At 45.6% G+C, this 27,464-nt stretch overlaps 1 protein-coding gene across 1 annotated transcript in view; it reads left to right on the forward strand.

The window, feature by feature from the left end:
* The first annotated feature begins 222 nt into the window (after positions 1-222).
* The window catches only part of SRP68 (signal recognition particle 68), a 54,571-nt gene continuing 27,329 nt past the window's right edge, over positions 223-27,464 (forward strand). The window contains 7 exon segments of the mRNA XM_077459356.1: positions 223-399; positions 8,337-8,403; positions 9,712-9,825; positions 9,940-10,135; positions 10,882-10,964; positions 11,155-11,264; positions 12,552-12,634. Of these exon segments, the coding sequence (XP_077315482.1) occupies positions 237-399; positions 8,337-8,403; positions 9,712-9,825; positions 9,940-10,135; positions 10,882-10,964; positions 11,155-11,264; positions 12,552-12,634 (816 nt within the window). The 5' untranslated portion in view covers positions 223-236.

Below are 27,464 nucleotides of genomic sequence, written 5' to 3' on the forward strand. Positions count from 1 at the left end.
TTTTTAATACATAACAGTATGATTTATCATTTTTTTTTACATATATAAGAATTATTTCCTCTTTTTCTTTTGATGAAATGTATCTTCTGAGGTAACAACTAACTCTCATATTTGAGTCAAGATTCGCATTCTGCACTCACGCTGCTCTACAAATCTCTGACCGCGACGCTCCGCCCTTAAATATCTCCCCTCTCAGTCCTCCAGTCTCCCAACAGGCATTGCTCCCATATACCGTCATGCACCGGGCAGGACCCGCTCGTCTTGTTGGTGTCCGGAAAGCTGAGTGTGCAAAGATGGCGGCGGAGCGACAGGCTGGTGCCGGGACGGAGGAGAATAAGGAGAATGAGAAGCCGCCGGCGGGAAAGGCGGGACGCCTTGGAGACACTCTGGGCTTGGAGAGTATCCTGACACCGGGGGAAAGAGAGGGCCGGTCGAGGGGGACACACAGAGTACAGCCGGCCGTAGAGCTGACGTGTCAGTCAGGGGAGAGAAGGGGATGGGAGGTGAGGGGGCTCCGGAGGAAGGCCGGCCCTCTGCTGACACTCATTGGGGAGGGGGGCTGTGGGGCCCCGGCACATGGCACATTTCTGGGGTTACAATGGAGGCAATAAGATCTGAGGGGCCCCAACATCTGTCAGATTCTGAGGAGAGGACACGGGGACTGAGGGGGGCCCAACATCTCTGGATATGAGTGAAGGGGGTCCAACATATTGCACATCTATGATTATGGAACTCAAAGGCCCCACATCTGACTAACCTAGGAGGTGAAGGCATGGGACCAGAGCGCCCCACATTGACAGATCCCTAAGTAATGGGGAAGAGGAGGCAATGGGACCCAAGGACTTCTACTTCTGACATATCCGTGAGATTAATGGAGGAGGTGAAGGCATGGTACCTGAAAGCCCCCTCACCAGCAGATCACTGGGTCAATGAGAAGAGAAGGCCATGGTACTCAAGGGCCCCACATCTGACATATTCCTGGGGTTGATGAAGGAGGTGATGGGGGGGGGGGGGGGGGAGGCAATGGAACGCCGCCCCCCCCATGTGACAGATTCTTAGTAGAGATGGGTTCAGGTGTGTTTGGGATCCTAGTCCCAACCCACCTGCCCGACCGTGCCAGCAAGCTGACACTGCACACTGCTAACCACAGGCAGTGAGACCTATCCTGGTCCGCAGCTGCACCTGACATATTCCTTGGGTTGACAAAGGATGTGAAAGTGTGGGATATGAAGGCCCTCACACCTGGCCGATCCCTAGGTAATGGGGAAGGGGAGGCCTTGGGACCCCCATATCTGATTAAGGAACTCAAAGGCCCCACATCTGACTAACCTAGGAGGTGAAGGCATGGGACCAGAGGGCCCCGCATTGACAGATCCCTAAGTATCCCTACAGTTTCCCCCCCCCCCCATCTGACCCATTCCTGGGATTTACTGGGGGCCCCACATTGACAGATCCCTAAGTATCCCTACAGACCCCCCCCATCTGACCCATTCCTGGGATTTACTGGGGAGGTGAAAGCATGGAATATGAAGGCCCGCACACCCAACAGATCCCTGGGTAATGGGGAAGAAGATGCAATTGGACCTGAACAACCCACATCTGACAGATCCCTGGGGTCAATGAGGGAGGCGGGTGCATGAGACCTGAGAATTTTAACATCTGACAGATACCTAGGATCATGGAGTAGACATGGAGATCCTCTGTTCCCATGCCCTCATCTGATATCCCTGGAGTCAATGGGGGGCACATCTAGCACACTTCTATCTCTTTGCTGACATGCAGGGAGTTATGGGAGGCACAAGGTATGAGAGTGGATGGCCTCTATATTTGGAAGGTTATTTTGGTCCTAGTGGGTTTGGAGGGCATGGGAACTGTGGGGTGCCAGCGGTTATAGGGGAACGGTGGATACGGAAGCAGAGAGGGGCCAACTTGTGGCAGATCTCTCGCCTGCTGAAATGTAGTAAGCGGTGTGGTAGAGGAGATTATAGGCGGTGAGGGCCCCAGTATCTGGCAGATCTGTATTATTCTGCTAACATACAGGAGCCATTTGGGAAAAGGAAACCATGGGAGTTGAGTTAACCTAACATCTGGTAGCTCCCTGTGGACATGCAACAGGTTAAAGAGGAGAGCGAGATATAAAAACTGAGGACCCCCAACATCTAAGATTTCTGACCACCTTGTCTAGCTGTGTCTGGCTTAATTACTTTGAGTTACTAACCCAAGCATGTAGATTAGAAAGTTAAAGGTTTCCACATCAGTGACTGAGAAAGCAATTCATACATTGAAACGTGGCAACCAGAGAGATGGTGAGGTCTGTTATTTCATGGCAGGTTTCCTTTTAAAGGGAACTTAAAGTCAAAAATACTTCTCTCTGTTCAACAGCCCAACACCCGCAAAGTCCCTTGCCAGCACTGGCAACTTCTCCCTGGCTTCTGGGTGCTGGTCATCTGCCATCTTGATTATGCAGCACGTGATGACATCACTCCTATGAAAACCGAGCTGTATATTCTACAGAGGACTGCTCGGATTTTTTTTTTTCTTTTTTAAACTAAATTGTATTTTCAGTTTTGCAGTGAAATTTGAGAACCTCAGTTTGTGTTCCTATTTAGGCTGCTTTCACACGGGGCGGATCAGTGATGATCCGCCCCGTGGATATCTGCTTGCACAGCGGGGATCGCCGGAGCGATCTTCGCTGAGCAGGCAGAGGACAGGTCCGTCTCTGCACACTGCGCAGGGACCGACCTGTCACAGCGCCGCTCTCCCCTATGGGAGATTGGGTGACGACGGACCACAGCGTCCGTCGTCATCCAATCCGAAAATGGATGTAAAAATAGCTTTTTTCCTCCGTCACACTTTTTGGGATTGGAGCGGGTCGGATGTCAGCAGACATGTCACCGCTGACATCCGACGCTCCATAGAGCTCTATGGAGCATCCGTTCAGGTCCGCCTGAAAAACTCACAGACGGACCTGAACGAATCGTCCGTGTGAAAGGACCCTTACAGGGCATAACTTAAAACATTTCTTGCCTTTCTAAAATTTGGAGCAGGCCTAGAGTGGAATGAAAGTTACTCAATTAGGGATGAGAACCTGATCTGGACACAATTTCCCATCATTAACATAGAATGCAGAAACCCAAGATCTTTTTAGCACAATGTTAGGACAGAACATGTTCAAATCTGGTTTACAGCTGATGATATCTGCCACTAGCACACAAAAAAACTACAATAAGCTACCTGCAGTCAAATATAAGATATGTCTAAATGGCTGTACATTTTTAACAGCCAAATTATATAATAGGTCTAAATAGATGTCAATTTTAAAGTGGCTGTAATGGCATAAGGTGTTTCCCCTTTTTTTTTTTTTTTTTTAAATCTTAATGCATTCTATATATTAGGATAAAAAGCCTTCTGTGTGCAGCAGGCCCCCTAATACCTAAGCCCTCATCTTGTTCCAGTGATGCTGTACAAGAAACTCACCTGCCACAGACTCTCCCTCCTAATTGACGAAGACAGCAGCAAAGCACCATTGGCTCTCGCTGCTGTCAGTCTTTGAGCCAATGAGGGTAAGGAGGAGGCAGGGCCTCCCGTTAAGTGGGGGGGGGGGGGGGGCAAGGAAGAAGGACCCGAGAAGAGATGGATCTGAAACCTTCACACAGAGTGGGTAAGTATAACATCTTTGATCTTTATGATCATTTTAATAGCAGAAGGATATAATGCATGAAAGTGAGATCTGCCAGCACAGTACGAAGATTGATTATGGTAAACATTAAAATGTATCTAAACACAAACATGTGGTAGATTACTTATTCTAAGTTTTGATGGCTGCATTTGCTTTCTCTTTTAGGTTTTTTCCCCTCTGTTTTCACCTGATGATCTGGCCAGTAACAATCTTCCCATTTTAGGTTGTCACTGCTCTGAATGAAGGAGCAAAGAAAATGCCTTTCAACAGCAACATTATCAGTCTATGGAGAGGGTAGAAGCAGACTTGGATGGACTTGAGTAACAAATGAAAGCTAAACTCCAGCTTTTGTTACTTTACAAGCTGACCCGAATGAACTATGTCCCCCACAACTGCTAGATGTTCTGAGGCTACATACAGTACTGTTTTCAGGGTTCGAGCTGAGATTCTCATACCGAGAACACAATAGTCTGTCTGAGCACGCTCAGCCATTTATAGAAAGCTATGAATTCTAGCAATGAATACAAAGCTTCCTCTAAATGGCTGAGTAAGAGAGGTGGGCTGATGTCACAACCTCTGACTGCCAATCAGAGGAAGCCTTGTATTCATTGCTAGAATACATTGCTTTCTATAAATGGCTGAGCGCCGCTAAAGCACTCTATAGTGTTCTGTGTGTGTGAAACAGGAAGGTCTCAGCTTGCACCTGGAACACCGTGCTGTATGCTATATTTAGCCTCCTACTAGTGCCAATTTTGGACAGAAGCCAATTAACCTACCTGCATGTCTTTGGATTGTGGGAGGAAACCGGAGTACCCGGAGGAAACCCACGCAGGCACAGGGAGAACATGCAAACTCCGGGCAGGTAGTGTCGTGTTAGTGAGGGACATAGTTCAAATTATGTAAAGTGTAATAAAAGTTGGAGTTCAGCTTTAAAGAAATAAACTCCTGAAAATACATTAATTTACAGCAATGCAGCGGTTATATCCCTAGCTGGCTGCTGTCCTCATCTTTCTTGGGGTACTTCTGGGTGCTTGGTTTTCAGCTTCTTGATTTGCCAGTGGGGGGTGGTGGTGTCATCCCACACATGCACACAGGTGACGGTTATTCTAGCACAGCTGGAGTCTGCTGGGAATGCACGCAAAGCTGCGCTTTTGCTGCTTAGTCAGTAGAGGATTGTGAGCAGGCAAGTGTTTGTGTGTTTTTTTTATTTTTTATTGCAGAAGAGTCCTAGCATGTCTCCTGCAAAAAAGAAAATAGCCGCTTGCTTGCTGTTTTCTAAAATTTTGGTTCCACGATAAGTTACAGCAACTGTTTTATTTTTTATTTTTTTTTCCTTTTGGGATAAAGGTTTTACATAAATTATTAAAAGCTGATCATTGTAAACACCTCTGTCGGTGGTAAATGGTTTGTTTCAACATTCTCCTGCCACTTTTACCTAGACAATTTGGATAAAAGGAAGTTTAAAAAAAAAAGTACTTACTGGCCAGATCACCAGGTGAAAATAAAGGCTAGATCTAAAATGAAGCTAATGCAGCCATCACATTTAAAGTACAAGTCCAATCAAATATTAACTAAGCTTAAACCTACTCCCACCCCCATTATAAGCGGTATACTAACCTGTAAAGGAAAGATGTCTATACTTACCAGTTCCCTGGTCCAGTCACATGATCTCCTCAGCAGCCGGCTTCAGTGAAGAGGAAAGATTGCAGACAACAGCTGCATTGCTTGTAGTGACCTCACCCATAGGCTTACTATGGGGCACCCATTCTTGGCTTTACCGCCTCTACACTGAAGTTGGCGCTGGGAACTGATCACATGACCAGAGCACCCTCTGAATAGGTAAATGTACACATCATCTCCATAGAAATGTCCTAAGAACGATTGTCACCAGCGATTTTACTGTCAATGCAAAATGCTGATAAATCTTCATTGCTGAGTGACCATGAGACAAATTTCTGTAAAAATTTGAGCAAGCAATCCCATAGATAAGAATAATTTCATAGCGAGAAATCACACAAATTTGGCAGAGTGGTAATTGCCGCAAAAAAAAAAAAATATTAGTTTTCATCTTTACCATCAAGCCCCCTGTGCATAGATGAACAACTCTGCACTTTTCTGAAAAGATCATTAAAAGTATATAAGCACCACTTTTCTTTTGCTGTGTGAATAAGAACAAATATAATGTAAATGTTATCCCAGTTTGGCTGCAAAAGTGGAAATAAGCTTGATAATGCATTGAACATTTAAAGTTCGCCTGTGATTATATTGAACAGTTTAGAACCGGGTGGATTTGATTTAAATCACTAGTAAAAAGGCTTTAAAGGGGTTGTAAACTCTCATATTTTTTCACCTTTAATATATCCTGTGCATTAAGTTGGCAGTCACTGAACCCCCCCCACACACACACAGTTACTTACCTCGGCCCCATAATGCCCATGCCAGAGATGCGATGTCCCGGCTCTTAATTGGATAGATTGATAGCAGCGCAGCCATTGGCTCCTGCTGCTGTCAATCAAATCCAGTGATGCGGGGGTGGCGTTAAGTCCGGGATTTGCGTCTATGGACGCAAATGCTGGATTCGGGAGCACGCCCACAGGGTAACCCTCATAGGGGATTAATTGAAGTGAGGAGGAGCTGCCACGAGAGCCACCGAGGGACCCCAGAAGTCGAGGATCTGGGCCACTCTGTGCAAAACAGGCTGCACAGTGGCGGTAGGTATGACATGTTTGTTATATTAAAAAAATAATAAATAGCCTTTACAATCACTTTAAATCAACTCAATTTAAATCATAATTTTTAAAGAGCAACTGTCATCTCTGTCCCGCAGTGGCTCCTCCTCTGACCCGCCATTGACTCCCCAACAGTCCCATTCACTTTAATGGGATGACTAGTGATGCAGCAGTGACACAAGGTGGCGTGGCGGTAGCAGATGAGTGGATGCCCGCTAACGTGCTGCAATGATGGATCTGTAATTACAGGTGCTCTTTAAATGTAAGGACTCATTGTTGCTGGTAGTTAGAATCTTTATTTGCAAACAAAATGAAGGTTTCCTATTTAGAATAATATGCTGTCCGGTTAGTAAAACAGCGATATCAGAACCGATTCAATCATACAATTTGTAGTGTACATATATTTGCAAAGCATTGCGATAAAGGAATATTTTTGAACTTTAGTTTCTCATGGTTACTGTGACATTGTGTGAATGCATCACAGCAGTGCCTGTTAGCTCTGCTTGCAGAGCTTGGCTTTATTGAATGAGTTTACCAAAAAATGTAATATTGCAGAATATACAGCCTCATGCTACATAACCAAGCTCCATTTCATGCTGAGTAAACGAAATGATTAATGTATCTTAAATAGAAAACTTTCTTTAGATAGATTTTTTTTTTTTTTTTTTTTCACCAAAAGCATTTTATTAAAATAAATTTAATAAAAATCCAAAAACTCCGGTATAATTTTTATAGATGCCACATGGTGCCACCATTAACCATTTGGTGCCACCTGAGCTCATTTGGCTGGACTTCTCCTAAGGGTCATAGGAGTGCAATTCATTTTGCACTCTTTTGACCAATTTTCAGTAGAGAGCAGACTGAAATCCACTCTTTGCTGATGTCGCACAGATCAGTCCTGGCACTGCGTCACCCCCGACATTGGGAGTCTGCATCCACCAGGCCCCTGGACTGATGGATGTCTTAGCGAGCCGCTGAGACAGCTGCTCCCACCCCTCCACAGCTTAGCGCTCCAGTGAGCGTGGAGGAACAGAGCAGGAGAGCTGCTGATTGACAGGCAGCAGCTTTCTGCTCGGAGAGCTGAGAGAACTGAGCCAGTGGCGGTGTTCGATGGCTCGGTTTTCAGTGCAGAGGCGAGGGGACAGATGAAGCATCAGACCGATGCTGCATCCACTTAGGTAAGCATGATTATGGGGGGGAAAAAAAAGTCCCATACTTCTCTTTTAAGGTTCTATCCACATCGTTCATTGACGTTGAATTGTGCATGCAAATACCCACTTTGTTAGAGTCAGTATTTGTATATGTGCTGCCTTCTAACAAAGTGGCTGCTAGTGCAGGGCAAATTTAGAGGGTACCATGAATGCTGTGGCTAGATTGAGAAGAGGCAGGGGAATGTCTTGGCACTATATGTCTGTTTATTGTATCTCCAGTAGGGTTGCACTGGGTTCACACAGGAGCAGTGGGGGAAACCGCATGCGCCTTGGACAGGAATCACACCGCATTCCTGTTCTTTGCAGCTAGTTTTGTGCCCATTCCTTTAGTATGGGCTAAATTGCACTGAAAGGTAACGATTTTATGTATCAGAGCTCCAGGTATTCTTTAATGTTTGAATCGATCATCATAGCAGTAAAATCTGTATGAACACCTTTACTGTTACCATGAACTTTGAATGCTCTGTGTGGACTTGCCATTTAAATATTTGCATGTTGTGCTGCAGCATAGCAGGAGCTGTTAATTTGGCAGCAGTCTGGTGGTGGCTGTATGTAGAGTCTACAGGTGGCAGCAGGTGTTTTATAACTATTCTTCAATACATGTAGTCTGTTATTTCTTGGAATTATTTAATAATCTCAGAAATTTCAAGGACATTTCTCAAAAATGTAAGAATTTGCATTAAGGTTAGAGTGTCTGGTCCTTAACTCGTTATACAGTCCTTCAGATTATTAAGGAATCCCAGCAGCAGCATGGCATGCGTCATGGAGACTTCCAGAGATACAGGTGAGGCCACTGTAAATATACTGTGATGTACTTGTAAAAAAAGTATGATATAGGGATTTCTTCCCCCTTTGTTCATTATGTTTGTAAGTGTGTGTCAGTGCAGAATGGGGAAAACAAAACATGCTATACACCTCTGCAATACATATCTCTCCATGTTTTATCCCTCTAAAGACCCTACAACACATAGAAAGTTACCCGTTGATCTGTCAGAAGTGCACTTCTTTGTACCAAGTGGTGTCAGCCCTGCCATGTTGCCTTTTGCTAAACTACTAAATCGCTCCCCCGTTTTATCTTCACAACATAGGGACTAATTGTTCTAGTTCGTGTAAATTATAACTGTGCATCTTATGTGACCTTTTATAAAACTTGACCTTTCCGATCAGCCCTGTAATAATGGTAGTCTTATGCTAGGTTGACACGTAGGCAGACTTGGCTTCCATTTCTGTATCCTAGAGGAGTAATGGTCACAAGACGTGAATATGAATGTAGAGAAATTGTTGGCTTGTTCTAAAGGAGAACATGGAGCTCTTTATTGAATTAATAGTTGTTTTATATGCAGCTTCGACAAGTGCATCTTGATCTTAACCACTTCAGCCCCGGAAGGATTTACCCCCTTCCTGACCAGAGCATTTCTTCCAATTCGGCACTGCAGCGCTTTAGCTAACAATTGTGTGGTAGTGCGACACTGTACCCAAACAAATATTTTTTTTTTTTTTTTTTTTTTTTTTTTCCACAGATCTTTTGGTGTTATTTGATCACCTCTGTGGTGTTTTATTTTTTGCGCTATAAACAAAAAGGCGAAAATTTGGGGGAAAAAAATGCAATTTTTTTTGACTTTTTAATAAATATTTTCCCAAAAGATATAGGAAAAAAAAAATTTCTTCCACAGTTTAGGCTGACATGTATTGTTTTACATATTTTGGTAAATAATAAGCATATATTGATTGGTTTGCGCAAAAGTGTTAGCATCTTCATTGCTTAATAACTGTGAACTGAACCTGGATGTTAGATGGCCAATGGCCCTAAAAGCGGGCATAGCGTCCACTGGTCATGCAAAACATTAAGGAAACCTGTGCTTCTACTTGGCAACAATCAAGGATGGATTTTTCTGTGTCTGCTAATATTGGCATCTTTTGCAATGCAGTTGTCCAGAGGGTAGAAAGTGTCCTTTAAAAGTGAAAGGAAAAATTCTGCCTGGAATTAAGCTTTAAGAAACATTTTTCCTCTTCTTCTTTCTTCTTTTTTTTTTTTTTTTTTTTATTTTTTTTTATTTTTTTTTATTTATTTATTTATTTTGCTTTTCCTCAGAGGTTATTGCTCCCGTCGTTTGAGACGTTTACGGAAAACACTAAATTTTAAGATGGGAAACAGACACAAATTCACAGGAAAGAAAATCACTGTGGAGATGCTGTCTGATAACAGGTAAGTTGATTAACAATCTCAATTTTTTTTTGCAGATATTAATATAGAAAGTTCAAGGTTGTTTGAAAAGTAAAATGCAGAAACGTTTTCAAATAAGCTGATTTCCTTTTGCAGGTATCTGCTAATCATCTTGATGGATGCAGAGAGAGCCTGGAGTTATGCCATGCAACTTAAAATGGAGGCCAACACAGAGCCTCGCAAGCGCTTCCATCTGCTGTCCCGACTGCGGAAGTCTGTCAAACACGGCGAGGAGCTGGAACGACTCTGTGATAGTGACCGAGTGGATGCAAAGACAAAGTTGGAGGCTCAGGTACTAGAATTAATTATTGTGGTGACATATAAAATATGTTTCAGAACAAATAGATGTGTATGGATGTCCCCTTTTTTATTTTTATATTTTTTTTTATTCTTAACGTTGAGACAGGGTCTCTTTAAAAAAAATAAAAATAAAAAAAAATAAAGAGACCCTGTCTCAACATTAAGAATTAATAATAAAAAAAAAAAAAAAAATTTGCAGGTAAAAGCGCACACAAAGTATGTTTTTAAATGATTTCTGTTTTTCCATAATCTGTTTTTTTGCTAGTTTGTAATGTTGCTTTGAAACTTGCTAGAAAATTAACACTCCAGAAAGGATCAGTTCCCTGGCAGTCTCCTCCCTTACTGAAAATTATAGCCATCCACACTTCTGGCAGTGTCTAGTTGCTTTCTGTATTTGCCGATATCCTTTGCCCCTCTGCTCATCTCCCTACAAAACCTTTCATGTGGCTGTCCGAGGAATGGAATATTATAGTGTGTCATTTGAGTCACAGCTCAGAGGCTGCTGAGATCACAACCAAGATGACAGCATCCATCAGCAGTCTCTGGGATTTTGGATAGGTGCACAAGAAAGGCATTTACAGGTCAATAAAGTGCATAAAACGCACAAAATCTTACAGGAAGATTGTTTTAAATCATTGGTCTGACAATATTTCTGATGCTCAATTGTAATCTGCACCTTGGTTATATAGCAATGTTTAGGTTACCATCTTGTCTAAGGATTTCTTACCTTTTTTGTAGGCATACAGTGCCTATCTCAATGGCATGCTGCAGTTTGAGCAACAGCAATGGGATGAAGCAATGAAAGCCTTCAACAAATGCAAGTAAGTATACGTGTGTGTGTGTGTGTGTGTGTGTCTAAAATATATATATATATATATATATATATATATATATATATTTTAGTGTGTGTGTGTGTGTGTGTGTGTGTGTGTGTGCGCACACACACACATTGTATATGTATTACTATTTAATGTTGTTCTCTGCTGTCTAACGTTATTTGGTTTATCTTAGAACCATCTATGAAAAGCTGGCTAGTGCTTTCACTGAGGAGCAATCTGTACTGTACAACCAAAGAGTGGATGAAATCTCACCCAACATCCGTTATTGTGCTTACAATATTGGTAAGGAGGCATCTTGTGTGAGGTTACTTTTTTTTTATTTTTATTTTTTTAAAGCTTCAAGTATATCAAATGCATGTACAATACATTAACAGATGCTGAAGATATGTGACATTTCAATAAGCATTGCAACTTATCAGAATATAGTAATCGACAACCTTAATTTTGGTGGTTTTCTTCTGATGTGGCTGTCAGATATTTTCTGTTTTGCAAAGGGTTCATCAATGAGCTCCATCCATGTTGTGGTCAAGGGCTTTGAATGTACCCCTTCTTGTTTTACTACTCGTACAGACACACATACACCAGTTTAGAGGAAGGCAGATTAGGCTGTATAGTATCACAGTTTATAAGCCAATTCTGGTAAAACATGCAACTTCTATTTTAAAACTAGTGGTAAATTAACCAGAACTTGAGAGTTGCAAAGCTTCTTTAGTAATCTCCAAATAGTAGGGGTGCACCGAATGGGTTTTTTGGTGGCGATAATGAAAAATACACTAGGCCGAAACCGATACTGAAACATTTAAAAAAATATATATATTTTTGTACAGGAGATGGTCAGACAGTGGACGTGGTACAGGAGATGGTCAGAGACTGGGGACGTGGTACAGGAGCTCAATGCAGCCAGCCAGTGTCCCCCATTGCAGGCAGGGTGTCCCCGCCCCCCCCCCCCCCCCCCCCATTGCAGCCAGCCTGTGAAGAGAGGAGAGCCACCTCCGCCGCCTGTTTGATCACAATGCCGGGAACATCACAGCTTTCATTTCAATAGCTGTGTGTTCCCGGCTGCTCGCCGTCACATACAGCAGCCCCCCCCCCCCCCCTTCTCCGGGCACTTTGATAGACCACCCGCAGTATTGGACGGTCTATCAAAGTGCCCGGAGAAGGGGGGGGCTGTATGTGACGGCGCGCATCTGGGAACGTTGAAATTAAATCTGTGATCCCGGCGCTGTGATCAAACGGGCGGCGGAGGTGGCTCCTGCTGCACTATAGGACACCCCCATGATGGGTGGCACCAGGGGTGGTGGAGGCGGAGCACCGCCCCCCCCACCCAGGCCACGCCCCATTTTTGGCTCCATTATCGGCTGTTTTTCTCTTTCGGCAAATTTCCCAAAAGGGCATTTTCGGCCGATATACTTTGGTGCATCCCTACCAAATAGTCATGCAATCATTTTTTAACACAGACCAAGACCACTTATTGTATTGTTTTGAGATGGATAACCCACAGCGGCAATGGACTAGTTCTCCACTGTCTAGAAAAATGTCATACTTATCTAAATGTTCCTTCTCTTCTAGGGGATAAGACGGCCATGGACGAGTTAATGCAAATGAGACTTCGTACTGGAGGTGCAGAAGGCATGTTAGCTGAAAAGCTGGAGGTATGTTTACTGTTCATTTCAGCTTTCATTGCCTTCTATGGACTATCCAATGCAGAAAAAAAAGTCTAGACCCCTGTTTTGAAAGTACGAAGTATATTGCCTAAGGCTTTTTACTACAGGGGACCTAGTCTGAAGAAGATACCAATGTAGCATCACACAACACTTGAGTCAAAGGCTTTTTGAACTTCTGGCACCAAATGCACTGAGTAGAGTGAGCTTATTTCATACTAAATGCTATCTGAATCGAGCAATATTGCTCATATAAGTGTTTTTTGGGCAAACATGTTGGTTGTGGATTAGAATTGAGAAAAGACCTACCCAGAATACTTTCACAGGTTCAGATCAAAATTTAAAAGGGGGGGGGGGGGGGGAGAAACATCTCTGAAACACATGCATACACTTTAATTTTTAAAAGGACTAGTACAGGAAAATCCTCTGAGCTCCTAACTACCTGATTTGCTGCATTGAATAGCCAACCAGTGTTGGCCCTGCCAGGTGGCCTATGAACCTCCACCTATATACACACATTCACACACAGAATTTTTTGTAGACAAATTTGAGTATGGCGTGGACATACACTTTAGGCTCTAAATTGCATACAACATACAATGAGGGGAAAAAAGTATTTGATCCCCCTGCTGATTTTGCCCACTGACAAAGAAATGATCAGTCTATAATTTTAATGGTAGTTTTATTTTAACAGTGAGCGACAGAATAACACATCCAGGAAATGCATTTAAAAAAAATTATAAATTGATTTGCATTTTAATGAGTGATATAAGTATTTGATCTCTCCCCCCCCCAATCAGTAAGATTTCTGGCTCCCAGGTGTCTTCTATACAAGTAACGAGTAATTTCAGCTTGTTACCTAATATAAAAGACACCTGTCCACAGAATCAGTCGGATTCCAATCTCTCCCCCATGGGCATGAATGTCAGGGACAAGATGGTAGACCTACACAAGGCTGGAATGGGCTACAAGACCATTACCAAGCAGCTTGGTGAGAGGGTGACAATAGTTGGTATGATTATTCCCAAATGGAAAAACACAAAATAACTGTCAAGCTCCCTCAGTCTGGGGCTCCATGCAAGATCTCACCTCATGGAGTTTCAATGATCATAAGAACCGTGAGGGATCAGCCCAGAACTACATAGGAGCATCTTGTCAATGTTCAAAAGGTAGCTGGGGCCATAGTCGCCGAGAGAGAAATTTGTTAAAACTATGTCGTGAAGGACTGAAGTCCTGCAGCGCCCGCAAGGTCCTCCTGCTCGGGCATGCACATGTGCAGGCCTATCTGAAGTCTGCTAATGAACATCTGAATGACTCGGAGGAGAACTTGTTGAAAGTCTTGTCAGATGAGACCAAAATTGCGCTCTTTAGCATCAACTCAACTTCCTGTGTTTGGAGGAGGTGGAATGCTTCCTATGACCCCAAGAACACCATCCCCACCGTCGGATATGGAGGTGGAAACATGCTTTGGGGTGTTTCTGGTAAGGGGACAGGAAAACTTTACCACATCACAGGGTGACGCAGCCAGGGCATGGATGTCGTGGATGGGTATTCCAACATGACATTGATCCAAAACACACTGCCAAGGCAACAAAGAAGAAGAACAAGAAGAAGCACATTAAGGTCCTGGAGTGGCCTAGCCAGTCTCCAGATTTTAATCCCTTATAAAATGTGGAGGGAGCTGAATGTTTGAGTTGCCAAACGTCAGCCTCGAAACCTTAATTATCTGTAAAGAGGAGTGGGACAAAATCCCTCCTGAGATGTGTGCAAATCTGGTGCTCAACTACAAGAAAAATCTATCCTGATTTTGCCAACAAGGGTTTTGCCACCAATTACTAAATCATGTACTTATTTCACTCACTAAAATGCAAATCAACTTAGAACTTTTTCTCATATCGTCTTCCAGGACAGCCTTTGAGATATAGGGCTCCTCCCTCCGGGACAGGAAACGCGTCAACCCAATCAAATAAAAGGTGTGGTCCTCCAGGCCCTCCTCAGTTTTTGTGTTTCCTGCCGGACGGGAAGGAGCACGTCTGGAACTAGTAAGGGGAGCTCCTTCTCAGGGGTTAGTCCTGGGGGGGAGCACCTGGCGGACCTGACCCTTAGCACCCCTCGGTCCGTTCGGAGGGAGGAGAGGGTAGCTATCAGACCCCGCTGCCGTTTAAACATTCGGAGAGAACGGGACCCCGATGGGCGGCAATCTCCCCCCTCTGTAGCGCTAACCGCTCGTACCTGTCGGTCGGATGGCGGGCGAGAGACGTTCGTTTCACCGGCTGGCGTTCGGGTACCGTGAGTGGTGCGTTTGTAAGGAACGCATGGCGTTGGGGCGGAGTCTTTGCGTTCCGGCATCCGGAAGTGGGAGAGATGCACTTCCGCCGGATTTGCGTCATCTGGGGGCGCCGCAGGACCTGTTCCAGTCCTTTGGGCGCGGCGGTGTGACTACAGGGTTGCCTGGAGCGGTGTGAAGGCTCAGAGACTGAGTGAGACACAGGAACCATGGAGAGTGCAGTTGTGCAGGTGGACTCCGGTTCAACAGGCTCCAGTACCTCTCAGGTAAGCTTGGTGAGGGCAGACCAGGACTTACACTGGGGGGTTGGAGGGGTCATTCTGACCTTAGTACCTTCCCGGGGTGGAGAACCTGCTGGTGAAGGGGGGCACTTCCTAGGCAGACCCTAGAAGCACAGTGGTGTGGTCAGGGGTGGTATTGTAATGGGACCCTGTTTTTTCGTTGTTTCTTAGGTTAAACAGGACAGAGCCCAGATACCTTTGCCCAGAAGGAAATGTGCCGTGTGCGGGGCTAAGCTAGGCACCAGTTGGGAGAAGCCACTTTGCCCGGATTGTGTCAGTAGCCTAGTAAAGGAGGACTCGTGGCAGCTTGTTACAAGGTTCTGACGTCCGTAAAGGATGAGATAGCATCCACCTTCCAGTCATTTAAAAACATGATGGATAGGGTGCAGGGTCCTTCTGTCTCTTTACCCAGGGCCGTGAGTATGCCCTCCTTATCCGAACCAAGTCAGGAGGAGGAGGTGGAGAGGGAGAGGTTACCTAGGTCATTAGCCTCCTCTAGGACAGAATCTACTTCTGAGTCAGAGGGGGGGGATGAATCCATTAGATCAGCCAGATACAAGCTGTCTTTGGACGATGTGGGTGACCTCCTCAAGGCAATATATGACACTTTGGAGATCAGGGAAGAACAGGTCCAGCTTTCAAAACACGACATGATGTATCGGGGGTCGAGTGTGCTGAAAGACAGGGTATTCCCCGTCCATAAATCGCTAGTGGAGGCGATTCTGCTGGAGTGGGAACAACCGGAAAAAAGGCCATTTTTTTTTTTTTTTCAGGTAGCCTTAAAAGGAGGTTCCCTTTTTGAGACTGATGCGGTGCATCCCTGGAACAAGGTTCCCAAATTGGATGCTCCCTTGGCTAAAGTCTCTAAGAAGACAGATTTGGCCTTTGATGATATGGGTTCACTCAGGGATCCTATGGATAAGAGGGGAGATGTGCTGCTTAAGAGAGCCTGGGATGCCTCTTCCATTGGGCTTAAACCAGCCTGTGTGGCCAGAAACTTGGAGTGTTGGCTTACACAGTTACAATCGCATATTTCTGCGGGTACTTCTAGGCAACAGCTGTTGAAGTCCTTTCCGCTACTGTTCAAGGCAGTGGGGTTTTTGGCCGATGCCTCTGCAGAATCAGTCAAATTGGCTGCTAGATCTGCAGCACTTGTGAACGCTGCCAGAAGGGCCGTTTGGCTTAAAACCTGGTCAGGTGACGCAGCTTCAAAATTGAAGCTATGTGGATTACCCTTTTCAGGGGACCATTTGTTCGGGCCCGGCCTGCAAGAGGCGTTAGAGCACACGCAGGATAGGAAGAAAGCTTTCCCAGAGAGGAAAAAGAGACCTGAAGGGAAGCGCCTTTTTCGAGGCCCTAGGCAGCAGAACCTGCAGGAAAGGGAGGTTCGCCCCAAAAAGCATTGGACGGGTCACAAGGGAAGGGGCAGAGGAGGAATCTTATTCAACCCTCCCCTAAAACCCAGTGACTCCTGCGTCCCGGTGGGAGGAAGACTGGGGAAGTTCCTCCCACAATGGGATGCTTCAACCGAAAGTCCGTTCATTCTAGATGTAATAAGGAACGGCTACAGGTTGGAGTTTGGTTCAGTTCCCCTCTCAAATTTTCAAGTAACCAGGTTACCAAGGGACCAAGAGAAGGCAAAGGCTCTGGGTCTTCTTCTGGGGGATCTGGTGGACCAAGAAGTGCTGGTGCAGGTGCCTCAGGAGCAGCGAGGCTTGGGGGTTTACTCCCACGTATTCGTGGTAAAGAAACCTTCGGGAAAGTTCAGGCTAATACTGAATCTCCGCCCCCTGAACAGATTCATAAAATACAAGCGGTTCCGGATGGACTCCATCTTCTCGGTAACCAAGTTTCTGTTTCAGGGCTGTCGCATGGCCACCGTGGATCTCAGGGATGCATATTTGCATATCCCGATTCATCTGGAGTCCCAGAGGTTTCTCAGGATGGCGGTGAGGTTGAACACGGGTGTGTTACACCTCCAGTTTCGAGCTCTCCCTTTCGGGCTTTCAGCCTCACCAAGGATCTTTACAAAGGTTCTGGCAGAGGCACTGGCCCCGTTAAGGCTCAAGGCTATAACAGTGATTCCATATCTGGACGATCTACTGTTCATAGCCCAGTCGGCCCAGCAGCTGCAGAAGGATGTACAGGAGGCCTTGGGTTTCCTGCGCTCACTGGGGTGGCTAATAAACCAGGAAAAATCCCGGTTGACCCCATCACAGGAGGTCCTGTATTTAGGATACAGGATTTCTTCGGTGGAGATGAGGGTATTTCTTCCTGCGGAGAAGATCGGCAAGCTAAAACAGGCGGTAGCCCAGCTTCAATCAGGTCGGGAAGCCCAGATCAGGGACGTTATGAGAGTACTGGGGTTGATGACATCATGCTTTCCAGCGGTGGCCTGGGCAAGGCATCATCAGCGCCCTTTACAGAGACTCATGCTCCGTTATTGGGATGGCAGGCAGCAGAGCCTGGATCAGGTTATGCCCCTATCCTCGGCAGTCAGGAGGTCTCTGTGGTGGGGGCGGGCCCAGGTCAACCTAGACAGGGGTCTTCCCTGGTCCCCACAAGCTACGGTGGTGGTCACGACCGATGCCAGTGCGCTGGGTTGGGGTGCCCACCTAGAGGGAATCTTAGCCCAAGGTACCTGGTCGAATCTAGAGACAGGTCGTTCCTCAAACCAGAAGGAGCTTCTGGCGGTTTGGAAGGCTATAGAAACCTTCCAGTCCCAGTTACAGGGCAGGGACCTGCAAGTTCGTTCAGACAATGTGACAGCAGTAGCCTACCTGAACAAGCAAGGGGGAACCAGAAGCCCCGTGCTGCAGGTGATTGCGGACAGAATCTTCTGCTGGGCAGAGAAGAACCTGTCCTCAATATCAGCCATTCACCTGAAGGGAACTCAGAATTTGCTGGCTGACTTTCTCAGTCGCCAGAAGATAGGTCAGGACGAGTGGTCCCTCAACAAGGAAGTGTTCGAGGAGATTGTGTCATGCTGGGGAAGGCCAGAAATAGACCTATTTGCAACAGAAGGCAACCGAAAGGTGACGCAATTCTTTTCGGTTCACCCACAGGATCGGGCCAGGGGGATAGATGCCCTTGCCAATCCAGGGCTGTTCGGCCTGTGTTATGCCTTTCCTCCTGTAAGGATGGTGGCGGAGGTCCTGCAAAAGTTCCGATCGGAAGCTACGGACCTCATTTTAGTGGCTCCTTTATGCTGGCAAACCAGGGTCTCCTTGTCCAAAAAGAGATTGGCTGTTCATCCTCCGCTGTTTCTACCAGTCAGGGAGGATTTACTTTCCCAGGGGCCGGTCCTGTATCCTCAGATAGAGGGGCTCAAGCTTGCGACCTTGTATCTGAGGAACAGATCTTAAGATCACAGGGTTTTTCAGAAAGAGTGGTTAAGACCTTGTTAGAATGCCGTAAACCAGTTACTAGAGCAAATTACGCCAAGATAGGAAAGGGGTTTAATTCCTGGTTGCAAGAACAGGGGATTGCAAGTCCTGGGGTCCCGGCAGTCCTAGATTTTCTACAAGCAGGGATAGAGCTGGGCCTATCTATCAGCACTCTAAAGGTACAGGTGGCGGCCTTAAGTGTTTTCCTTCAGTCCTCCCTTCAGCAGAATCCCTTTGTCAGGAACTTCTTCAAGGCTTTATCTAGATCCAGGCCTGTGAGAATGAAGACCTTTCCTACTTGGGATTTGACCTTGGTTCTTAGGGCTTTGACCCAAGACCCATTTGAACCATTAGAGGGAGCATCTCTTAAGTGGATGGTACTAAAGACTGTGTTTTTGATAGCGATCACGTCAGCTAGAAGGGTCAGTGACCTACAGGCGCTCTCGGTCAGAGAGCCATTTTTGTTAATTTTAGAGGACAGGGTAGTACTTAAGACTGACCCTAGTTTTCTTCCTAAGGTTGTGTCCACTTTTCATAGGACACAGGATATTATTTTGCCAACATTTTTCTCAACCTCAGGAGAGGAGGAGGTGAGATCTTTAAGTTTGTTAGACGTCAGGAGAAGTCTATTAATTTTTTTTTTTTAGAGGCCACTAAGGTCTTCAGGAAGTCACTCACTTTTTGTTAATTTTTTCGGGCGCCCGCAAGGGCTGCAAGGCGTCCAAATCGTCTATCGCCAGGTGGATACGAATGGCGATAGTTAAAGCCTATGAATTAGAGTGGAAGCAGGCACCCTTAGTTAAGGCACACTCTACAAGGGCGGTTTCCGCATCATGGGCAGAGAGGGCTGGAGCCTCTCCGGAGGAGATCTGCAAGGCAGCAACGTGGTCCAGCTACTCAACGTTTGCAAGGCATTACCGTCTGGATTTATGGTCTGATAAAGAGCAGACTTTTGGACGTAAGGTCCTCCAGGCAGTGGTCCCGCCCTGACAAGGTGAGCTCCTTGCTTATCTCAAAGGCTGTCCTGGAAGACGATATGAGAAAACCGGAGTTAGACTTACCGATAACTCTTTTTTTCTAGGAGTCTTTCAGGACAGCCTGGTTTCCCACCCAAAGTTGTTTAAGTTGGACTAAGTGGTGAGGATGTGTACTAACGTGATTGTTAGTGTGTTATGTCTTTCAGAGCCTTCCGGCGGTTCTTGGAGTAAAACTGAGGAGGGCCTGGAGGACCAGACCTTTTATTTGATTGGGTTGACGTGTTTCCTGTCCCGGAGGGAGGAGCCCTATATCTCAAAGGCTGTCCTGGAAGACTCCTAGAAAAAGAGTTACCGGTAAGTCTAACTCCGGGTTTTTTTGGGGATATTTTTGTTAATATTCTGTCTCTCACTGTTAAAATAAACCTACCATTAAAATCAGACTGATCATTTTTGTCAGTGGGCAAACGTACAAAATCGGTAGGGGGGCCAAATACTTTTTTCCCTCGTGTTTCCCATGCAAAGGTTTTAAGGAAAAAAAAAATATATATATATATATCGATTTACAAAATACAAAGTGAGCGAGCAGAAGAAATATCTCAATTAAATCAACTTTTTTTTTTTTTTTTTTTTGCAACTACCCTTTCTTTATCATATATCACGGGACACAGAGCCTTTATTCATGACTATCTGGGTTATACTCTACCGCTAGGTGATTGGACACTGGCAACCAATAGCAAGAAGGTTCCTGCCATATAAAACCTCCCCATACGGGAATTACCTCAGTTTTTTCGCCAGTGGCTTCAGGTGATGGTCACGAACATTGAAGCTCTTAAAATTTTCTTCAATTAAGCATCCCACTGAGGACGTTGTAATCGGATCCGTTCGCATGGCACGAAGCTAAAGGAATGGTACCCGAGCCTCAATGCAAGAACGAGGTTTTGCTTGTAATGTGTTCTATTTGGCGCTGGACCCTTGGATAGTGGTATTCTGGTCATTATTTGCCCAAGATAAGCCCAAGGGTGTGGACCCCAAGATGGGGGACCCGGTCCTTGAAGGTCCAGAGGCACTCCCTGCCGTGATGGGGGAAGATTGGACCTGTTATTTCAGGTCCTGCAGCGTGGACTGGTGAGTACTCCCTCTGGGATTTCTGTGTTCCCTCTGTTACTGTGTCCTTTCTCAAGCTGTTACAGAAGGTCTCCTTGCTATGTGTTTTATTTCGTTGAATCGCGGGCGCGTGCGCCTTCTGGAGAGATGCTGGTGCCGTACAAATGTACGCACGCTCCGTTGCCTTACGGGCGTACGCATGCGCCGTTGAGGTGATTTCACCTCATATGGTCGGTGGTCTTCAGGTGTGCATGTGCCGTATTTTGGTGCCACTCGCAGTGTACGTTCGGATGCCACGCCCTCCGCACGGATCAAAATGGCGCCATCTAGAACTTTTAAAAGATGTAGTTCACCTGGTGTGCACGTGGAGGCATAGAGCTTGTTGGGCATGTGAGTCTGCAGGTTCTTGGACACAGTTGCATCAGGTTAAAGGGGACGGTGTTAAAACTGTAATAGCTGCTGTATACTGGGTTACAGTTAGAAGCTCAGAGGGAGTACTGTCTTCCCTTAATTGTAAGCGATGCCTTCCAGGAAAAGAGGAACAGGGAGCAAGACCAATACAGGGTCCTGCGGCTTCTGGCCTAGCTGAACCATTGCATTTGTCAGGAATTGTGGCCACGGCTGGTGCCCCTGCCTCAGCTTATGTTACTAAAGATGATTTGGCGTCTGCCTTTTGCTGGCCTTGAAGGTAAAATAGTGGGTATGATTGCCTCGGTAACACAAGCAGGGAGAAAACGTAACAGATCTCCCTCTCCAGAGCCTGATCCTGATGGTGAGTCATCTGAGCATCAGGACTCTAATAACTGGGCAGGCCCAGGGGACCCAGACTCAGAATGGGAGGAGGATCTAGTTGCAAAGGATCCGGAAGAAGGAGAAGCTGAGGACTCCTCAACAGGAGAGTCTAGCTCGGAGGAGCCGTTCTCAGTCTCCCATTCCCAAAAATGATTTGTCCAATCTCTAACAGAGATGGTTCGAGCTGGGTTTAAATTACCCCCAGTTCAGGATACTGGACCCTCCTGTTATACTTTGGGTTCTCTTTGACCTCAGCATGGTTCCTAGGCATTTCCTGTGCATCCGTTATTAGAACAGGTGATCTCTGCAGATTGGGATCATCCTGACAGCATATATTTACCTCCAAAAAAGTTTCCCCTCTTGTATCCTATGGAGGAGAAATTCAAGAAGTGGGGTACACCTCTGGTGGATGCCGCCATTTCCTCAGTAAATAAAAATTTGACCTGCCCGGTGGATAACACCCAGGTATTTAAGGACACAGCCGATAAAAAGCTAGAATCCTTGCTAACAGCCTCCTTTGCACTTGCTGGTTCAGCTAGCATTAGCAGCTATTGGCATCTGACAGTCCTTAAAAGATCGTGTTAAGAGATTGATCAGGAATCTTCCTTGTCAAGGAGAAGCTACAGAGGAATTATCGGAGCTCCCTTGTGCTTTGCAGTAGACGCATTAAAAGATTCGATCCAGCAGATGTCTCGCTGTGCACTTCTGTCTGTGCATATGCGCAGGGTCTTGTGGATAAAAAACTGGTCGGCCGAAACACCATGCAAAAAGCTTCTTGCAGCTTTTCCCTTTCATGGTGAACGCCTGTTTGGCAAAGATCTGGATAGGTTGATCCAAAAGATCTCAGGTGGGAAAAGCGCTTTGCTCCCTGTTAATAGGAAGAATAAGTGACCCTCCTATAAGATTCCCCGTGCTCCAGGTCCTACTGCTTAAACGCAGGGCAGAAAAAACCCTGGACTCAAAAGCCAAACAAGCCCAGTTCAAAGTCTACCTTGTGAAGGGGCACCCCCGCTTTTGTGGGGGTGGGGGTGGGGGGAGAGTTCGCTGTTTTTGGATGCTTGGGAAAAACAGGTTCAGGACAAGTGGGTCATTTTCCATCATAACATCAGGTTACAAGAGTTTCGGGAGTTTCCTCCAACTCTTTTCCTGAGCTCAAGGGTTCCAACGGGACCAGAGAAAAGGAAATGCCTGCTCCTAGCCTTAGAGCGTCTGCAAAAGCAGGGAGTAATCATCGAGGTCCCGCACGGGGAAAGGTTCAAAGGGTTACTCAAACCTTTTCACCGTGTCGAAACCAAATTGGGAGGCAAAGCCCATTTTGGACCTCAAGTCTCTATCTTTTCCTAAGCGTCCAAACTTTCCGTATGCCCATCTGCATACCGCATCAACGGTTTATGCGTTTCGCAGTAGAAAGACGCCATTTTCAATTTGTTGCATTGCTATTCGGTTTGGTGCGGCCCCTCGGGTCTTCACAAAAATCCTGGCCCCTGTGCTGGCGGTCCTAAGATCCCAGGGAATTACTGTGGTTGGATATCTGGATTCTGAATATGAACAAATCAAACCTACATCCCACTCAAGTTTTAATGTACTTGGGCCTAAACTTGGACACCATCCGAGAAAAGGTGTTTTCTACCCCCTGTAAGGTTCAACTCCATAGTGGAGCTCATCCAGAGGGTGAAAAGGGAAGAAAAACAATCTGTTCGCCTTTTGTATGAGGTTGCTGGGCAAGATGGTATCATCTTTCAACACAGTCCCTTATGCTCAATTCCACTCCAGGTTGGCCTGGAACAAAACCACTCAAACTTTGGATCATCCTATGGTCCTGTCCCAACAGACTCTACAGAGCTTAATTTGGTGGTCAAAAACCAGCAATTTAAAGGTCGGGAAATCCTTTCCACCAGTGGCCTGTAAAGTTGTCACCACAGACGCCAGATGTCTGGGCTAGGGGAGCAGTTCTGGGGGAAGCTTCGGTCCAGGGACAGTGGTCTCAAGCAGAAAAGACCATGCCCATCAATCTCTTGGAGATTCGGGCAGCCCGGCTAGCTCTGAATTGCTGGACGACCAAGCTGCAGGGTCTTCTGGTCCGAGTTCAGACCGACAATTAACAGTGATCGCTTAAATCAACCACCAAGGAGGCACTAAGAGCCTAGGGGCTCAGAAAGAGGTGGATCACATATTGAGGTGGGCAGAAAGGCATGTGCCGTTTTCTGTCGGCAGTATTCATGCCGAGGGTGGACAATTGAAGGCGGACTATTTGTCGCCAAAGGTTGTTGCCAGGGGAATGGTCCCTTCATCCTGAGGTCTTTCTCCAGATTTGTCAGCATTGGGGAACCCTGGATGTGACTCTCCTAGCATCCAGGTTCAATGCCAAGCTGGACAAATTTGTGTCCAGAACCAACGATCCTCTTGCAGTCGGGAAGGACGCATTGGTGGCTCTTTGGCACCAGTATTCTCTGCTGTACGTCTTTCCTCCAATCCAAATTCTGCTGCGCAGGATACAGGAGGAATTAAGGCCAGTGATTCTGGTAGCCCCTGCCTGGCCCAGGAGGTCCTGGTACACGGAAATTGTGAAATTGGCAGTAGGGGACCTTTTGCTCTTTCTGTTCCATCCGGATCTGTTGTCCCAACAACCAATATTCCATCCTGCTTTACGGTCGCTGAATTTGACGGCCTGGCTATTGAGGCCAGGGTGTTGAAGGACCGTGGGGGCAGAGGTGCAGCGTGATAAATGCTAGGAAACTGGTTTCTAGGGCCATTTACTACAGGGTTTGGAAATCATACATTTCCTGGTGCAAAGGGAAAGGTTGGAACCCTCGTAAATATACAATTGGTAAAATCCTTGCTTTCCTTCAGGCAAGAGTGCGCTTAAGATTGGCTTTGGGCACAATTAAGGGTCAGATTTATCTATTTTTTATTTTTTTTTCCAAAGACCAATTGCAGCCCATTCCTTGGTGCATACCTTTTTGTTAAAGGAGTGACACACCTAAGACCGCCGGTTAAGCCCCCCTTATGCCCCTGGGACTAAGTACCAAATTTATCAGCCCTTCAGAAACTACCCTTTGAGCTTATTAAGCAGATTCCTTTAGTCCTATTGACCAGGAAATTGTTCTTCTTGGTGGCCATAACTTCGGCTAGAGAGTGTCGGAGTTAGCCACACTTTCATACAGAGAGCCTTACCTGATTCTGCACCAGGACAGGGCAGTCTTGCGCCCTCGTCGGGAGTTTTTACTGAAAGTTTCCAATTTTTTCATTTGAATCAGGATATCATTCTGCCCTCCTCCCTTTTTTTTTTTTTTTTTTTTTTTTTTTTCAAAATCCCAGGTCTAAGAAAGAAATGTTACTCCATTCACTGGATGTAGTGAGGGCTGTTAAAGTCTACTTAAGGGTGTTAGCCCCTTTTAGGGAAACTGACTCTCTATTTATTCTGCCAGAGGGTCCTAAAAAAGGACGGGCAGCGACATCTTTAACTATCATCCAGCTGTATGAGTTGAGGTGCAGGGTTCCACGAGAGACCTGAAAGCACATTCCTCTAGAGGGGTTAGTGCTTCATGGGCAGTGCATCGATGGGTGTCTATGGCTCAGGTCTGCAGGGCAGCCGCTTGGTCTTCAGTTCACACATTCACCAGATTTTTACCAGGTGGGTGTCAGGTCTCGAGAGGAGACAGTTGTTTTTTTTTTTTTTGTTTTTTGGTCAGAGCGTGTTGCAGGCAGCCTTATAGGGCCAGGGGACAGTTGGGACTTGTCTAAGCTGTATCTCCCTCCCCTCAGGTGCATTGCTTTAGGACATCCCAGATAGTCATGAACAAAATGCTCTGTCCCGTGATTTATGATAAAGAAAAAATTTAAAATCCTTTTCTTTAAGCACATCCCGTGACCCAGAGACCCCTCTTTTCTGGGACTTTCATTGCTTGCTACAAAACTGATCCTAGGGGAGGAACCTTTTTGCTATTGGTTGCCAGTGTCCAATCACCTAGAGGTAGCGTATAACCCAGAAAGTCATGAATAAATGCTCTGTGTCCTGTGATGTATTTAAAGAAAAGGATTTTACAGGTAAGCTGTATTTAAAAATCATATTTTTGGCAATATCTGCATGTATTGCCCAGCATAGAGGACACCATTGATTGGGCAACGTTGAGGACCATAGATGCAGTGGTTGGCCAAGGAAACTTGATGCAGCAGATGAAAGACATGCCTACTTCCATTTGACATCAAAGATGTCCAGCAGTGCCATCAGCACAGAACTGATGGAAACCTGTGAGCCCCATCTACTGTCCAGAGAAGTCTGACCAGAAGTGTTTTTCATGGAAGAATTGCAGCACAAAGCCGTACCTCAGATGTGGAAACAAGTCTAAGTGACTCAACTATGCATGAAAACCTAGGAACTGGGGTGCAGAAAAATGGCGGCAGATTCTCTGGACTGATGAGTCAAAGTGTGAAATATTTGGTTTGTGGCAGAAGGTAGTTTGTTTGCTAAAGGGATGGAGAGCGATACAATGAGTGTCTGCAGGTAACAGTGAAGCATGGTGGAGGTTCCTTGCAAGTTTCGGGCTGCATTTCTGCAAATGGCATTGGAGATTTGGTTATGGTCAATGGCGTCTGATGCTGAGAAGTACAGGCAGATACTTATCCATCATGCTATCCCTTCAGGGAGGCATATGATTGGCCCAGATTTATTCTGCAGTGGCACAACAACCCCAAACGTACAGTCATAGAGGTTGATCTACTAAAGGAAAATGTACTGTGCACTTCTAGATCTGAGAGAAACCAGCAGAGCTTTCCATCATCCAATCATCTAAGCAAAAAAATGTTGTTTTCCTTGCATGTGATGGAGTATTCTTTGCACAGTGAGGGGTTTTTTTTTTTTTTTTTTTTTTTTGTTGTTTTTTTTTTTTTTTTAACCTCGTTTACTATCATTAACTACTTGACCTCCTTTTTTTTTTTCACACAAATAGAGCTTTCATTTGGTAGTATTTGATCACTACTGGATAAATGAAAAAAGTGACCTAAAATAAAAAAAAAACGTAATCTTGACCTCAGGGTTATCGCCACCTTATTAGAGGACTAAGCAGAACACATAAACAAGCACAGTACCGCCCAGGGGGGCGGTCCTACTAGCTATAACCCCTCACTCTGCTCCCAGCAGCTCAGTTTTTTTTATTTTTTTTTTTCTCTCTGCCTAGTCTAGGAGAAGGACTTGGCTTCCTGTGGGGACCAGTGGCTTTTGGAATTTTTTTTTTTTTTTTTTTTTTTTTTTTTTTTTTGCTTCCTGTGATCTACAATCAACAACCGGGCTGGGTGACAGGCTGGACAATATAGATCCTGGTAGTCTCCCCAGCCTGGCCATCGAGCGCGTGCAGACCTTGGGTTGGCCACGACAGGCCCTGTCTGGTCCAGGGGTGGCCGGTGAGCTATATGCTCCGGGGCACATATATGACCAGGCTACTGCTGTCCGAGCAATGCGATCACCATACAGACTCTTCGGGAGTGTTGAATCTCCAGAAGTCAGTGATTCTGAACTCCTCAGAGGCAAGGGTTTCTGCCTTCGGACAAGCTGCAGACTCTTCAATCCTGCAGTTACTGATGTCCTGCAGGTGGTCGTCACTGCGTTTTTGAGAGGACATTCATAGTTGCATAGTTTAGTCAGGTTGAAAAAAGACACAAGGCCATCCAGTTCAACCACAAAAAAATAAATTATAAATAATATATATATATATATATATATATATATATATATATATATATATATTTTTTTTTTTCACTGACCATTCATGACAGCTGTGATCACAAGGGCTGTATGATTGGATACAACTAATCCACATGGTACAAGCTGCTGTGATGCATCCTGGTTATCGTGATGGCTTTGGGCCAATCGCAGCTGTTATGAATGAATTCATTCATAACTGCTTTGTTGGTATTGTGATCACATAGCAATCACATGATCACCAGGACCTGAGTACACTGGGATCAGCAATCCACTGTGTTGTTCGGTGGACTCAG

This window comes from Lithobates pipiens, unplaced genomic scaffold (assembly GCF_037356315.1).
Source record: "Lithobates pipiens isolate NorthernLeopardFrog02 unplaced genomic scaffold, aLitPip1_a1.2 Scaffold_28, whole genome shotgun sequence".
NCBI classification, from domain to species: domain Eukaryota; kingdom Metazoa; phylum Chordata; class Amphibia; order Anura; family Ranidae; genus Lithobates; species Lithobates pipiens.